A 17,306-nucleotide genomic window follows, 5' to 3' on the forward strand; every position below is an offset into this window, starting at 1 on the left:
TTTTTTTTTTTTTTTGGCCTTTTTTCTTTCTTTACCTTTCTGGTAATAAGTCAAACTGACCTGATTCAGATTCTTCAGATATTCATGCCTCCCCTAGTAACCATGCAGCTTTCTGAAATTCACACACCCCTCACTGTAGCTGGTCGAGTGGGCCCTTAACCTCCCACTCAAGTTGGCAGTTGTTTGTACAGAGTAAAAAATTTTGAATTAATAGCAAAACATTAAATCAAGCTCCAGTTATGATATCCCATTTGACAAAACAAAATTATTTTTGTTTTCCCTGAGACAGATTTGGATGAAACAAAACAAAATGGTTTTGTGTCAGAATGTCCACAGGGAACTTTTTTCCTACGAGGACATAGTTCTTAAATCAGAAAAAAAAAAAAAAAATTAGGTAGCTTCCTCGTTTCTACCCAAACCAGTTAAATGTTCCTGATATCACTGGAAGTCTGAAACATAGGGAATACTTTCTGGGGATGGGAGTAGGAGGCAGGAATGGGAGACCCTCCCCTCCAACCACTGAGGTAGAGGAGGTGAGACTACTTTCTCCCTGGTACAGCCCCCATCTGGCAACGTGGATTCCTTCTCTGGTTTCTTTCAAGGTGCTCCTAGATGTAAATTTTGACCTGATTTCAGTTGCAAGAAATATATGCGGCATAAAGACAGTAGAAACCATGAGTTTTCCTCTCTGGGGTTTCTGAGGGATGGGTTTTTGACTAAGAATCACCTAAGTAACAATTGATTTTTTTTTTTTTGCCCAATTTTGTAGAAGGCATAATTTTCTTGAATTTTCTATGAATGGAGAAATACATTTATTCGTTTTGTTTTGATTTACAAAACATCTTTCATTTGTTCTTATGCCACACAGAAGCTAAAAGGAGACATAAAAATTGTGTCTGGGAAGCATTTGGTTATCATGAAATATTTAAATTAGAAGTTTTCAGCACATGTGATCAATAAAAGTGGAAGGAAAGTGGTTCATCTGGCTTAATTCCCCTTTGGAGCATTATCATAGGCTGGTTCAGAAGGATTCAATTCAGATGAATGTTAGTATCTTTATTAAGGTACTTAAGGAGGTAGATTTACAAAGGTCAAGTACCTAAGTGTAAAAATTCTATTATTGCATTAATTTAATTAACACTAAAACATTCACAATCCAGTCCTAGAGAAGTTGATGATAGGAAGAAAGAATTGACGGAAAGGCTGAGTGAATAAAAATAATATCTGCAATTTATTCACCTGACAAATGAGTAAAAGATTTATTTACTGGGTGATTTCTTATGGCATTGTTTGTAACAGTTAAAACCGTGAGAATGAATAATGCTGCTCACTAGGTATTGTTAATATGCCAGTTCCTCAAATGTTAAAATACAGTAGAATGTGGTCTTCGTGAAGCAGGGATTTTGTTTTATTCAGTTCTGTATTCTTAGTGTCTGGAAGTGTGCCTGGCACATGGTGGATGAGCATTAAACATTTGCAAAAGGGATGAGCACTCCCCTATAATGAAGCATTTCACAGTTATTAAAAAGAATGAGGCGATCTGAATGTACTGCCATGAAAAGAAGACCAAATATAAAGTGTAAAAGGGCCAAGCGCCGAACAGTAACTTACAGTATGAAACCGGTTTGTTGAAAAGAAAGAAAGGAAATGCGTGCACATATTGTGTTTGAATACAGGCATAAAACATCAGAAGGAAAATGTTAACATGATAATGGTGGTGGTTCTCTTTCGAAAGTAGAAATGGGGAGCTGGGAAGCAGAGGGCTTTTACTTTTAACTCTATACCATTCTGTACTGTCAGTATTTTTTTCAGAATTAACAAATATAACTTGTGTTGAAAAATAAATTCTGTGGACAAACCCCAAATCCATTACAAAAATGAAATCTATGAAAAAATCAAAAATTTATAACTCATCTAGGTCTGTGTTTTAGAATTTGTGTTGTCTTTACAGTATCTCAGTCTACAAATATTACTTCGTCACCTGCAAAGAAAACCCAAGGAACAGGTTTTTCACTGGAAATCAATGAAAGTTGGGTGGGAGAAGCAGAAATTGGAATCGTTAAAGAGCCATTACTAAAGAATATATTTTGCTTTCCTTTCTTTTCAGCTTGGGCTAGAGTTTTATATTCAAAGTTAAGAAAATTTACATGTTACTGTATGCAAAAATCCATATGTTCTGTGTCAGTCTGCACCACTTATTTTCAATGAGATAAAACAGCTTATTTAAACGTAGAATTTTCCCATTGGGTTTAGACGACTCAGCTGGTTACCCAGCAGCACTCTGCTTAAAAATAGATGGGATGACATTTGTGGGTGTTTTTTTAAAAAAAAATATCCTTTGGAGAAAGAAGCAGAACTCTAACGCCACATTTACCATTGATGTTATATAAGAGAGACAAGTTTTATGTTAGGAGGACCATGAATTATTCTCCTTTCTAACATATAAACTCTAGCACTTTTGGAACCCATCACCATCACTGGGTGTAGAAGGGCATCTCATCTGAGTTTTACTTTTCGGCGATTGTAATTAATTTAACGGAAGCCTAAACACAGAGGGAAGGAGTTTCTTATAATTGCAGATGGAGGCTTGTCTCTTGGTTCACCCTTCTAATTATGTACTTTCCCCCATCATTCCTGCAGCGGCTATCTATTGGGTGTCAGCTCTGAGGCAGCCACTGTGGTTATGAAAATGCATGTAAACGTGATTTTGAGTATATTTTACCTGACTTTATAGACCTATTTAGTAATGTTTATACCAACCTGCCAAAAATAGGAAGTGGTTAATATCAGCCTTAAACCTGCTGTCATATGATTCCACAGAGTCTGGAATAAGAATTAAAATAGTTTGAGCTGAAAATATACTGTCATCCAAAATTTCAAACTGAATAGATATACGGGAGAACTATAGTCAATTAAAGTATGAAATATTAAAATCAGTGTTCCAATCTTGGTAGCTTTGCTGATGGCAAAGGATTACGACACCAGGAGGAAATGAAACCAAATGCATTACTTTCCCACCCAGAAAAATACACCTATCGTAGAATCCTACTGATTTTCTTTATTTAAAAAAATACACGTCAGGAGGAAATTGCATTTATTGGGTAATATGAAAGAGGAAATCAGGTCCGTGTGAGACCACGGATGCATGTTATTACTATGCAACATTTTTTATCCTCCGTTTTTATAGATGTTTTCTCTGAGTACTCATAAAAGGTAATGGGATTAGGTTCTCTTTCTTCCCTTCTCAAGCATCCTCCCAACTCTGAATGCGGTCACACAGATGGCAGGTGAATGGTATCGGCCCACCTAGGAGGCACTGCATTTTTTCTCCCCTCCTGTTACGTGACTCGGAATACCTGGCTTGCTCCATTTCCAGCTTGCCCCCTGCTCGCGCTCCGAGATAGCGCACTGACCTGAAGTCAGCGTGGAGGGGGTCAGGGTAAGAAAGAAAAGAGTCCTCAACCGCACATTCTTTCCTCTCCCCTTGGAATCTACCTCTCAGAGGTAGCCCAAGTGGCCCTCCTACTGGGCATATTGTTTCATCACTATTGTATTTTCCTTTTCTTAGACTCTGCGAATGCTTTTAATGGTCCCCCGCCCACCACTCCTCCTGAGAGCCGGGGATTTTGTGTTTTCTTTTGAATAGGCAAGTATAGTTCTGAGTACCCCGTGGCATTCTGTAAAAGTGATAAATACTAATGATGAACAATGAAGCAGGCTCTGGAAGCCCTGGGGCTGGCTACAGGAGAACTCAGAATGAGGGGGAGAAATAAATCAATTTCTACCACAAAGCAAGATTTAGCCTCTCATTAGATCCAGCAGCTACATGTGAAAAAGTGTGTTAATAAAATGGCACAGGAGTTTTGTGAGGGGGTGCCAAGCATGTGGACTAGGCTTTCAAGATATGTTTTCCATCTTCTTTCCAATTTGGGGTGTTATGAGGTAACAGGATTTTGGAATCCAAGCATGTGTTGTTTTCTTCCTTTTATGTTTAAACCTCCACTATACTATAATGAATTAGCTCTCCCTCCTCAATAACTTCGAGTATTTATTTCTTTTCTATAAAAATGAAGCCCTTAGGGCACCTGGGTGGCTCAGTTGGTTAAGCGACTGCCTTCGGCTCAGGTCATGATCCTGGAGTCCCGGGATCGAGTCCCGCATCAGGCTCCCTGCTCAGCAGAGTCTGCTTCTCCCTCTGACCCTCTTCCCTCTCGTGCTTTCTATCTCTCATTCTCTCTCTCTCTCTCAAATAAATAAATAAAATCTTAAAAAAAAAATGAAGCACTTAGACATATGTGAAATTTAAGTATATCCCCTTTTATGACTCTTTTCAGCTCTATTTGTATGTGATTTTTGACTCTGGCATGAAGATACTGATTCTGGCAAGCAAGGGACATTATTAATCTTATACTTTATATAAACATATACTCTTTGTAAATAAAACTTCCAAAAATACCAAACTTTTAAAAACATTATAATTTCTTTTTTAAAAAAAATTGTATTTATTTATTTGGCAGAGAGAGAGGAGAGCACAAGCAGAGGGAGCGGGAGAGGGAGAAGCAGGCTCCTTGCTGAGCAGGGAGCCCAATGGGCAACTCGATCCCAGGACCCTGGGATCATGACCTGAGCGGAGGGCAGATGCTTAACCAACTGAGCCACCCAGCCGCACCTATCACTTCATTTTAAGAAAGCAAAATATCCCAGATTATTAAAGTCATGTGCAGGGAGGAATGCAGCAAGTACTAACCACTTTTTTCTCTTTCTAGATTCTATGATAGTTTGGAAAAGAGACATTCTTCTTTTTTTTTTTTTTTTTTTTACCCAGCATGTCACTTGTTGATGACCTCTTGTTTCTTAGCAATTTAAAAACAATGTAGATTAGGATGGAGCCATGGAATTAAAACTGGGGAGGGAAAGAGGCAGAGGGCGGAAATAATAGTCACCCATCTGTGGTAAGAAATCTTCAGTGAATGGGTAAAAGAACAGTTTTCCTGGTGTTTTAGCCCAACAAAATCATTCTCCTTCCACAAGCACAGGACTTGATTCTGGTGTAATGAAAGCGTGCAAAAATATAACTAGGCTACTTGACCTAAGGAAATCCTAACATGCTAGTTGCTCTTTTTTCAAGGCAACTTTTCTTTTAGCCATTCATCAGTTTCAGTCATGCTGCTCAGGGTCTTTCAGTTGCTATGAAATACCCCATTGGGTGGCTTATAAACAAGTGTAACTAGAAATGCTCAACAGTTGTCAAGCACAGTGACTGGGCATGCTTGGTACGCATATTTGTATTGTCTACAATGCCTGGCACTGTACCTTCCACACATAGGAAGTGTTCACATTATACGTGCTTCCCGTAGATGAGAAGTAGAGGATTTCACTCCCCCCCCAACCAAAGTTACTCTATTTGGTAATGAGCCGCCACTTTCTCTGCTCAGAGAATGAGTGAACTCTTAGAGCCGGGTATTAACTATGTCATTCTAAATTTACTAAATATTTCAGATGGATGTACAATGAGGATAAAGTAGTTTATAATTTGCCCCTGAGACTTGGGCACACTAATTGTGCCTTTTGAGTTGCTTGCTTGCTGTAGGTAGATGCTGTACACGTTCAGTCACTTGATAATTTCTTAGTGATGTATTTAATTCACATAAGGTCATTTTATTCCAAATGTGACTGTGACATGTTTTACTACTGCTCTTGTTATTTATGTTTGTAATAAAAAGATAATAGTAGCAACCACAAGTAATAGTAGCATCCATTGCACATGATAAAGTTATCCTTTTTTAAGAAAACAATTGTGGTGATGCCTGGGTGGCTCAGTCGGTTAAGTGGCTGCCTTCCACTCAGATCATGATCCCAGGGTCCTGGGATCAAGCCCTGCATCCAGCCCACTGCTCAGCAGGAAGCCTGCTTCTCCTTCTGCATGCCACTCCCCCTGCTTGTGCTCTCTCTCTCTCTGACAAATAAATAAAATTAAAAAAAACAAAAAACAGTTGTGAATTTTAGACAATTTGCCCTCAAATGTGAAAGACAATAGGTAAAAATCAACCTGTGGCTTTATTATACTTGAAAATAAATTAGTGTGCATTTAACATGATATTTTATTTTCCTTTTGTAGCCTGCCCTGATTTAAAAAAAAAAATCATGTCATAAAGGAAATGGCAAATTCAATCTGGAAGGTGAAGAAAATCTGTTCTTAAATTCTAGATCAAATATTGAGTTGTGATTTGAACTATACAATAGATGATAAAGGAATTAATACCTACATCATGCATGGAACAGTTCTGGTGTTACTTACTTTTATAATTTCTTACTTTCAAGAGAACTGGGTGGAAGGTCTTTCTTCCTTTAGACACTGACCCTGGGATTCATAAATTTTATTATTTTCCTTATCCCATGATAATTCTGCCTGTAGGGTACAAATTAGTGAATCAATTCATCCATCCATTCATTGACATTTATTTTTTTGTTCTTGAAGCCCCCTCAAATCTTCTTTTTTCCCTGTTCCCACTTTTAGTGAGATATAATTGATATATGACATTGTGTAAGTTTAAGGTATACAATGTATTGGTTTGATATGCTTCCATATTGCAACACGATTACCACCTAGCTTTATATAACACCTCATCCCAGCAATTAAATATCCCCTCCCCCCCTTTTTTGTGGGGAGGACATTTAAGATCTACTTTCTTAGCAACCATTCACATTTATGGAATGCTTCCTACATGCCAAGCCCTGTGGTATCAACAGACTGGCATTTGCCCCCTGTCTACTGAGGGAAAGGTGGAATCAGTACAGGGGAGGGAGCAATCATTTAAGTGTGGTTACAATGAAGTGCAGAAATTGCTAGCAAATACACCCTAGATAGTGCAATTAAAATGGAAGCTGGTTCAAGGAGGTCAGACTTCACTCAAGACTTGAATGATGGGCAAGATGTTGCCAGTGGGGCCCAGGCAGATGGAGGTCTTACAGGAGAGGAGAGATGGCGCACAGGGAGGCATGGCTGTGTGAAAAGGCACAGTGTGTTCTGTAGGAAATACCAAGTTATGTACAACATGTGGGGAGTGCAAATGCACTCCGCTTTGGCCCACACCTCCCTGGGTGTGGCTAGAAATAGATGAGCTAGAAGGCCTTCAGTCACTGCCTGCTAGTAGTCTTGACTTGGCTTTAAGCATAACACATCTTTTTCAGAATTCCTTTCCTGGGATTGTGGTTTTCGATCGGGAATATGGTGCCGAGAACAAGAGAAAATGGCTCCTTTTGTTTTGTTTCCGGGACACAGGTTCTCTTTTCTAAATCCGCCTTTCCTCCTTCCCTCAGCATGCCTGGTGGCCCAGGGAGAGTCCCCACACCAGCCTTCCTTCATAACTGATTGCTCCTGCCTGAACAGGGCATTCTACCGTCCGCTCAGCCGCCCTCCACCAGCACATCCCACCCCCAGCCACCAGCCCGCACTCCCTTCTCTGCATGACCTCGCTTCTGCTCACGTCTAAACCCCCGCACATGGCTTCACCCTATGCCCTTTTCTTTCTGGCCCCTCTCAGACACACACACTGCCGTACCTCCAGCCACACACTGAATACCCGGAGGGCCTCTCCACCCCACATATCAGCCTTTGTAATGTCTTTTTTCTTATGTTATCAGCTCATTTGGAGTCATCTTTCATTTCCCAAAATATGACCATTGTGTTACTTTCCTGAGGCTGTGGCTTCAAATTACCACAAATTTCGTGGCTTAAAACAACTCACAGTTCTGGAGCCAGAAGTCCAAAATTGGTTCACTTAGCTGAGACCAAGTTCTTGGCAGGGCTGAGCTCCCTCTGGAAGCTCTAGGGGAGAATCCATTTCCTTGCCTTTCCACCTTCTAGAGCTGCATTCCTTGCATTACTCAGCTCTAGGCCCTCTCTTCTGTCTTCAAAACCAGCAGCTTAGCATCTTCAAATCTCTCTTCTGCTTCCATGGTCATGTGGCCTTCTTCTGTGGTCAGGTTTCTCTCCTCTCTCTTATAAGGATACTTATTACATTTAGGGCTCACCCAGATAACCCAACTTCCCAACCGCCTTGACTAATCACATCTGCAAAGCCACATTTGTCACAGAAGGTAATATTCACAACTTCCTGGGACTGAGATGTGGCCATATTGGGGCTATTTTTTCCAGATACCTCAAGCACCCACACTGTCATCATGGTGAATACTTACTCTGATGAGCGAAGCACCATTATTATCTCTGTTTTACAAATGAAGAAATGGAGGCCCAGAAAGGGTAATTGACTTGCTCCAGGACACATAGATAGAGACATGGTAGAAAGAGGGTTCAAACCCAAGTCTGTCCAATCTGAAAGCATTTGCTGTGCACACAATGCTGAATCACCTCTCACATTTTGGGACTGGGTACATCTGTGTGTTGGTTTGGATCACAAGCACCATAGACGATCATGGTCGCACAAAATGGATTGTTTCCCAGAAACTGTGTATGTTCTTTCTCTAGCTGTACATCTGGATATTTCTTCCATAGAGAGTACTGCTAATTAAGCAGCTGGGCAGAAACAAGAAGAAATTTGCTTTTCCCATGAAGGACCAGTGGAAGCCCCCTAAGCAGTCTGCCATCAGGCTGCGGTGGACAAGCATTAAGGCATAACTGAGCTCAGGGAAAAGCACCATGGAAAGAGTAATCATAGAGCAGGACCAGGAAAAAAATCCATGTTGAAAAGGACAATGGACTACGTGAAGAAAAACAATGTACTGAAATAAAGTTCTCCATATTAGGATATATATAATTACATCACATTTGTTTATCTTTCTGGATACTTTTATAGCCTGTAACAGCCCAAAATGGGGCACCTGGGTGGCTCTGTCAGCTAAGTGTCTGACTCTTGATTTCGGCTCAGGTCATGATCTCAGGGTCGTGAGATCGAGCCCTGCATGTGGCTCTGTGCTGGGTATGGAGCCTGCTCAAGATTCTCTGTCTCCCTCTCCCCTTCTCTATGCCCTCTCTCTCTCCCTCAAAAAAAAAAAAAGCCCCCCCCAAAAAGGACAATGGAAATGAAACAGAAATAATAGGTCCAGTTATTCTCACTACAGAGAGAGCAAGAAAGGCAGAAAATGCTGCAGACATGGGGCCTGTAGAAAAAAGCTTGAGAATAAAGAATATGGCACAAAGAAAGTTACCTTCAGATTAACAATAAGGAAAAAATATATTCAGAGCAGACTATAGACTATTGGAGGCTGGAAAGCCTATGAACAATCCATAATTCATTTCTAAGGTTAAAATGTTTTCTCACATGAAGCAGGCAGTGGACCCTGTGCAGAATAGAAGGAGCTGGCCCCTAGAATCAGAGTGAGGGGCCCACACCTTAATATCAGGCTCATTTATGGCAACTGGATCCTCAGGGGTCTCATTTATAAAATGGGAATAAGAACAAGACTGAAGAATGTATGGGAACTGCTTTAGCACAGTACTTTGGAGGAATGAGTAACAAAGAATCATTGCAGTTGGTTTCTGCAACCTCATCAGAACAAAAGGTAATGAAGCTTGTTAAGGAGTCCAAGTATCTATTCATGTATTCAGATGGAATTGACTTTGCACTTGTTCATGGCCACAGCTGTGACTGAGAGGCTGGATATCTTCACAGAACTGACAGGCTAGTGGAACAGGCAATCCTATATAAAAGAGCAGAAGCATGATAGGGAAATAATGGGTGCTAAGAGAATTATTGGGAGAGGGGACTGGGCTCAAATTTGGCCGGTCAGTGAGGGCTTCCTGGAGGAAGCATCGTCTCAGACCAGATGAGAAAGTTGTAAAGAGGCTAAGTAGAGAAGAAAGGAGTTTGAGCTGGATGGATAGAAGAGACAAAAGAGGAAGCAGCTTGTGCAAAGGCCCTGGGCAGGAGAACACTGCACCTATGAGAAAGTTAAAAGTAGATCAGTGTGGCCGAAGTTCAGAGTCAACAGAGGGCATGTGAAGCAGTGAGGCTGTGGAGGAAAAAGTTCCCCGATTTTGTCCAACCCTGTAAGTCACCATAAGGAGTTTGGACTTTATCCCGAGGGTTAGGAGGAACCATTGAAGGATCTATAAGCGGAAGATTTAGTGATTCATTTTGTAGTTTAGAAAGATCGTTTGAGCTGGAATATATAAATGTCTGGATTAAGGGAAAACTAGAGGCAGGGAGACCACTTAGGAGGTCTTTGTAACCATCTAGTTGAGAAACTGTCGGATTTAACTAGGAGAGTGGCAGAGAGAACAGAGAGAAGTGAATAGAAATAAAATTTCTAGGACTTGGGGATTAATCCATCCATCCGTTCATTCATCCAACCAACTTTTAGGTCTACCTTGGAGATGTAAGGGTGAGGTAGAGAGAAAAATCAAAGTCTTCCCCTGTGTTTCTGGGTTGAAAATAATGAGTGGTGCTTTTTACAGGGGTAGGAAACACAGAGCAAGGAGGCCTGGAGGAAAGACACTGAGCCCCATTTTAGAGATGATTGGTTTGGAGTAATGCCTTTATTTTTATAATGCAGATATCCTGGGGTCCCCCAGGCTGTGAGCAGAAATGAGGTAATGTTAACAATTAATAACTAAGTCCGGTGATATTTTAGTCCCCTCTCATCTTTGCCCCTCCTCCACTTAATCCTGACTGTCCCCAAGAATGGGTTTCCCGTGTATTTGGGAACAAATCTGTTGGCTGCCTCCTGCTCAGCCTTCCTTGCCACAGTGCCAAGAACTTCTTATGATGGTGGGCCATCTGTGACAAAGCTGCTGCTCAGTTAGGAGTGTCCCCAGTCGATGGCTGCTCCGTGGTCTTCGTGGAGTGCCTACGTGTGTGCGCGCGCCCGCAGGCATAGGGAAGTTGGTGGTGCCCTTTTCACTAGATTTTCTCCCTAATAAATTAACAAGCACAGCGAGTTAACATGTGAGTCTGTAAATAACACATGCCTTGCAGTTGGCCTCGCTAAGAATGTCTGAAAGGACTAACGACCTTGCATCTCATCTTGAAGCACGAGTGGGTTGACCGCGGTAGAAAAAAGAATCCCGAAAATGTTGCTGGTCAAACAGCCTTGCGCATTTTCATCACCAGGTTGGTTTTAGATAGCAATTGTGGGTAAAAAGGTGTGCTGGTATAAAAGTTTTCTCAGTTTACGAATGACAGGGAATAGAAAACAACAACTTGGTGGTTGCAAACGTTTGCTTTCTGAGTTTGTTTCTTCCAGCTTTAAAATAGACATGGTGCAATGCATAGGTTCTGGGCCAGTGATACTGAGGAGAAGGGGAATGGGGAACATATCAGAATTAAGGAAGCAAAACAGGGCATGGGGCAGTTAAGAATGGCCTGGGGTGATGAGGTGTGAGAGGGAAAGGGGGAAAAGAGGAAAAGAAAATGAACACCTTACAAATCCCAAACAATCCACCATATTTGGGCTTCCAACAGAGTTCTGCAAACAGAGAATAACCGTGAAATTGAATGTATCTTAAAACTTCGAAGGATGAAGAGTAACATATGTCTGTCTTGGTGTTCTTAAAAATGAACTGTGATAGACTAAAATGCCGCATTCCTCCTCCTCCTAGGTTTACTAAATTAGAGGCTTTTCAAAAGAAATGCCTAAAATTTGTAGGTGAAACATGGGTGATCAGTAAGGGGGACTAAGTCATGAGTAGTAGCCAGAGGCATGCTCAGACTTAGCATCCTGTTTATACTTCAAGGGAAAACAGACACTGGGAACATTCTAAAGGGAGGAAGGATGAAAGTTCTTCATTTTCTATAAAAGTCTGATTGTGATGTTTAAAGATTTCCACGAAACAAAAATATCCGGTGCCCACAGCTCATTTCCCACACGTAAAAACAGAACGGGAAGATTAGACAGTAGGAATAGAAGAAACATTTCCTTTTCATTTCTCCAAAATTTCCCACATACTTTGGCTGTTTTGCATAGAACTTCTGAAATCTCTTTTGAGGTCACCTACTTTGAGAGAATAGAGTCTTGGATTTTTCAGGTGACGTGGCAGTGAGCCCAGGAAACATAAATCTTAATCGCATTTTTCATTTTTGTTATTCTTATAAAAAGGAAAAGAGTATTTCTTCCCCATCTTGCTAAGTTTTTGCTAGTTTGTGCTGTGAACTGACTGAAATAAAAATCCCTGTTTTAAACACTGAAAAACTGTATCACAAAAAGCTAAGCCAACCAGTAATTGTTTTATTCCTTATTTTTGCTATGTGGTAGCCAAGGTAGCAATGAAAGTCTCAGAGAGGTCTGATGGTTTTTAGTCCCCTGAACTTTAATGGACAAACAAGCACATTTCTACATGAACTGAAATCACCGAAGCCGCCGTGGTAAATCAAGTAAGTAATAATAACGAAAATTCACATTACCAGTATGCTGCTATTTTAAAAATACAATCTTACAAAATAAAACCCACCTAACCCGAAGCTGTGGAATAATTTTAGCAACTGAAAATTACTACCTTCTCTAGAATAACATGTACCTAGAAACAAAATGACTCAGAAACCAAAATGATGTATGTATTCTGCTTTCTCTAGAGCACGTTCAACATCAATTCACAATATATCATGCCAAATATATTCAATAAGCAGTGCTTAAATAATTTTGTCGGTCTTTGCTGCATCTAAATATTCTGCCATTTAAGTAAATTCATTTTGCATTATAGATGATAAAAATATTATAACAGAGATGCCACTCTTACTAAAAAGCTGATTTCTCCCTTAGCCCCTCTAGTACCACAAGCAGCCTAATTTTAAAAAAGGGGTGCATTGGGGGTACTCTTTATAAAACCGTTCATCCCAAATGCACATACATTGTGAAACATGAAATTAACTCCAGCATGTTAAAAGAAAAATTATGGATTAGCACAGAAGTCAAACACAAAGAGAGACTATTCATTTTCTTTTCCATAGCCCCGAATTGCCATTAGCTTACCTTATTAGCTGAAATGCCAAACAGAATGTCTTTATGGAAAATTAAGTTCATTATTCATCTCAGCTTTGATTTGGTATAGTGCAGCTGAGAGCATTTAGCTTCTCTCTATGATTTGCCGATGCAAAGTGGGTGAGTAAGGCAGTAAACACAGAACTTGGGAGGTGGGGAGTCGTTGGCCATGGCTCACAACTCTAGACTTGCAACTTTACATTTTCATTCAGATGAAGATACTTAATGAAATCAAATCTTATAACTGCAGAATAACACTTAAGTAAATAGTGTGGATTTTTCAAGCCCATGCAATTTTGCCTAGCAGTTGTAGTTACAGTCTTGCATGCTCGCTGTCCCAGCAAAATTACATTGCTCGCTTTCATTATCTCAGTAGATTCTTAGGCTATTGATTCACTTTGCAGTACATACAGTGACTAATGTATATTCTGTCAAGGAGAAATACATGTGGGGGAGTGATCTCTGCAATTTTCTAAAAAAAAAAAAATCTGACTAGAGACAGAAAGACAGATGCGTTTTACAGTTTTGATGATAAGTGTGCAGACACACATAAATTGGATACAACCTTCTAGTAGCTAATGAAGAGAGAGACTTTAGGGTTCCAGTAGGAAAATAACAATAGGCATCTGTCCTCTGGACGTCAGGTTCACTTAAAAAATAAGTCATATTCTTTAATAATTCATTAATTTTCCTTAAATGAATTAAGCTTGTTTTGGAAACCTTTGGGCAAACACTTTTTCTTTCTTTAAAAAATGACTTCCATAGAAAACATCCCAGAAAAATCTCATTTAATTCAAGTGTGAGCCTCCTTCCCAGATGGGCGAAGGAAGTGTTGCACAGTGTCCTCTCCCAGGTGTTTCACTTCATGGAATTTGAATAGGTAGCGTTTATTAAAATCCAACCTTTACCAAGTAAAATGTGCGATCATAACGATGAGACACGTCCAAGATTGTCAATTGACTGAGCAAAGAAATTTTAACTTAAAGTCTTTTAAGCCTTTCCGGTCTTTGTCACATTGCAAAACCAGACCCCAAAATTCTCCTCTCCTCAATTAATAAGAACATGGCTGCCTCCAGTGAAAAATGATAAAGAAAAAGCAATAACTAAGTGATGGATTTGCTTCAAAATGTTAAACAGAGTTACTATATGATTCGGCAATTCCACTCTTATTCATCTATCCAGGAGAAATAAAAACATGTGTCCACAGAAAACCTTGTACACCATTATTCACAATAGCTAAGAAGTGGAAACAACCCTAATTTCCATCAACTGATGAACGGATAAGAAAATGCGGTATATCCAGAGCGCCTGGGTGGCACAGTGGGTTAAACATCTGACTCTCGGTTTTGGCTCAGGTCGTGATCTCAGGGTTTCAGGATTGAGCCCTGCTTCGTGTCTGGGTCTGTGCTCAGTGGGGGGAGTCTGCTTGAGATTCTTTCTCTCTCTCCCTCTGCCCCTCCTCTCTGTGCTTGCTCCTGCTCTCTCTCTCTCTCTCTTTCTAAAATAAATAAATCTTTTACAAATGTGAGCTATCCATACAATGGAATATTATTTGGCATTAAAAATAAATTAAGTATTGATATATGCTATAACATGGCTGAATCTTGAAAACAGTATGCTGTTGAAAAAGCCAGTCACAAAAGATCACATATTGTCTGATACCATTTATATGAAATGCCGAGAATAGGCAGAATCTATGGAGACAGCTAGTAGATTAGAGGTCACCCTGGGCATGGGGTAGCAGTACTGGGAGGAGAATGCTAATGAAGAAAAGGTTTCTTACTGGGGTGATGAAAATGTTCATGTTAGATTGTAGTGATGTTTGCACAACTCTCTGAATGTACTGAAACCATTAAATTGTATATTTTACGTAAGGGAATCTTACGGTTGGTAAATTATATCTCAATACACATATTAATAAAATTATTAACTTGTTATGGAAACACTGCCATATAGTGTTTGTAATGATAAGAATTAAGTATATGAAATAAATTCTGCAGAAGGTAGCTCGGGAGAAACTGGGAGAATGTGACGATGATACCAAACGTGGGAAACCCTTGGGGACCTATGAGCCGTAGACCTACCCAAAAGAACCATTTGTGCTGGTGTTTAGTCAAAGCTAATTCTCAATAAAGAAAAAAACCCACCCCAATCAGACAGAGTGAGAGCAGAAGGAAAAAGAGAAAGAGGATGACAATAAAGGAAGAGAAGAAGAAAGAGAAGAAAGAGGAAAGGAGAAAAGAGGAGAATAAGGGGCAGACTTGTTTTTGATGGATAAGGGCGGATGATTCAAGAGAGAAGGTAGGATCACAGATCTTAATTCTGTTGATACACTCTCAAATGATCTAGTTTGAGAATAAAAGTAAGCTCTTTAAAGAAATCAAGAACTTGTACAAGGACAGTTTTGAAGCGTTCATATTAAAGGAGCCTGTTACAGACGTGAGAGATGGGTTCTCCATCAAGGACAAATACAGGTAAGTGATGGGCGTCTGTAAGAATTGCACCAAGAGGGCTAAAGCACGAATAAAGTGAAGTTCATAAATTGCAGAAGAAGAAGAAGAAGAAGAAGAAGAAGAAGAAGAAGAAGAAGAAGAAGAAGAAGAAGAAGAGGAGGAGGAGGAGGAGGAGGAGGAAGAAGAAAACATTAAAAGGAATAAAAAAAAAGCCAAGGACAGTTTAAAAGAGAGGCCTTTTAAAAAGATGTGAATTGAAACAAGTAGAAGAGCAAGGATAAGTCCAGATGGCATCATGGTATAACAGATGATGATGAAGGTGGAGGAAGGCGAGGAGGGGCAGTGGGGGGAGGGAAGACGACGACAAAACATTAAGCTCGCAAACTCTCTCATTTTCTCTATCAAAGAAAATGATGTACAAGGTGGAAAGCGTAGAAGAAGCAGCAGCAGCATAGTGAAGAGAGCTTTGAATTCCAGGAAAACCTCTTGTATGTGCATGGCTCATAAGTTTATATTCTCCTTCCAGATTTCCTATAGGAGCTTCTGGTACTTGACAACTTCCCTTAGATACCTCACAGCACTTCATCTACAGCAGCACCTACCAAATCAAGTTCACTTTCTTCTCCCTCCTCCCCTGGCCACTCCTGACTGCAGCTCTTCCAGAGCTCCCCCCACTTCAGTGAATGGAAGCCCCATCTTTCGTGCAAGTCAGAAACATAGGTCTCATTCTGGACACCTCCCTCTCGCTCTACATCACCAAGTCCCGTAGATCTGGAATCTCTGGACACTATCCCACCTGCCTCAGTATCACCATCACCGCCCTAGGCCATCCACCATTGTCTTGCACCTGGAATACTCTATTTACCTTTTGTTTCTTCTGCTGCTGCTTTACTTGTCTTTTCATTCCATCTAAAGGTATGTTTTCAGAAGGCAAAGTGGGTATCAGTTTATATCAGTTTTCCCTGTGTCTACCCCCACACACAAAAGCATGGATATAAAGATTCAAATTTTAAACATGACCCCTGAGGCCCTGAGTGATAGAGTCCTGTCTATATTCCCACACTCATCTTGCACCATCTTCATGACCTAGCCACACTAGATTTATCTCTGACCCTTTTGTTTTTTCCTGCCTTTGCATGATTCCCTTGGCTCATTGTCTAATTTACTCTAGCTCTTTCTTCAGACCTAATCTCAACCATTACTTCTTACGACATGCTTCCCTGAACTTCTTAAGTCAATATGTTATTAGAGTATCATAATCTCCTTTATAGGTATCGAGCAAAGTGGTCCCTTGGGATAGGTTTGCAGTAGGCTCAGAAGGTGCATGGGCCCCTACACTCTTGGCATCTTTGAAGAGACCTGCTAGGGTTGAGTCTCTTAGTTAAATGAACTATGGAGTGACCTGCCTCTCCAATGGTCACTCTTCTAAGAAGGCAAATATGGAGAATGCACTGCATGGAGGAAAGGCAGGGAATAAACATTCTGGGCTCAGGGACCCAGCAGTCTGATCTTAGGTGCAAGATGTTTAAGAGTGTTAAGAAATACCAGTTGCCCATTCCCTAGAATCCATAGCGGCCCTAGTCCTGTGGCGAGCGGAATTCAGCCAACTCCTCCCAGTGAAGAAAAGGACAGCACTGACTGCAGACAAGGTGGAGTTCCCACCAGGTCAACAGTAGCTCTGTCATGCAGTAAATTCAAATTTATTTGTGCAATTGAATTTAGTAATATTTATCTCCCCACTGACAGATAATAAGGAGCATGAGAGGAGGAATCATGTCTGTTTCTGATCATCATTTTATTTTTTGCAACTACACAGGGCCTGGCAATAGTAGACATTTAATAAGCATTTTTTTTTAATGAATATAGGAAAGAGCTCTTAAACTGGCAGACTGTGGTGAGAGGGTAATGAAGGTATAA

General features: G+C 40.4%; 1 protein-coding gene across 15 annotated transcripts in view; it reads right to left on the minus strand.

Annotated features, from left to right (window-relative positions):
• Window positions 1-17,306, minus strand: part of DLGAP1 (DLG associated protein 1) — a 942,912-nt gene that overhangs the window by 263,749 nt on the left and 661,857 nt on the right. Inside the window, exon 1 of one of the 15 annotated variants that reach the window (XM_073898470.1) lies at window positions 12,928-13,032. The exons of the other annotated variants lie outside the window; for them this stretch is intronic. Within the exon in view, the coding sequence (XP_073754571.1) occupies window positions 12,928-12,978 (51 nt within the window). The 5' untranslated portion in view covers window positions 12,979-13,032. Of the gene's footprint in view, window positions 1-12,927; window positions 13,033-17,306 lie in introns of those variants that run through there. 15 annotated transcript variants of the gene reach the window in all.

The sequence above is a fragment of the Callorhinus ursinus genome, unplaced genomic scaffold (assembly GCF_003265705.2).
Source record: "Callorhinus ursinus isolate GAN/ISIS: 27379988/994484 unplaced genomic scaffold, GSC_fseal_2.0 scaffold11, whole genome shotgun sequence".
Lineage (NCBI taxonomy): Eukaryota > Metazoa > Chordata > Mammalia > Carnivora > Otariidae > Callorhinus > Callorhinus ursinus.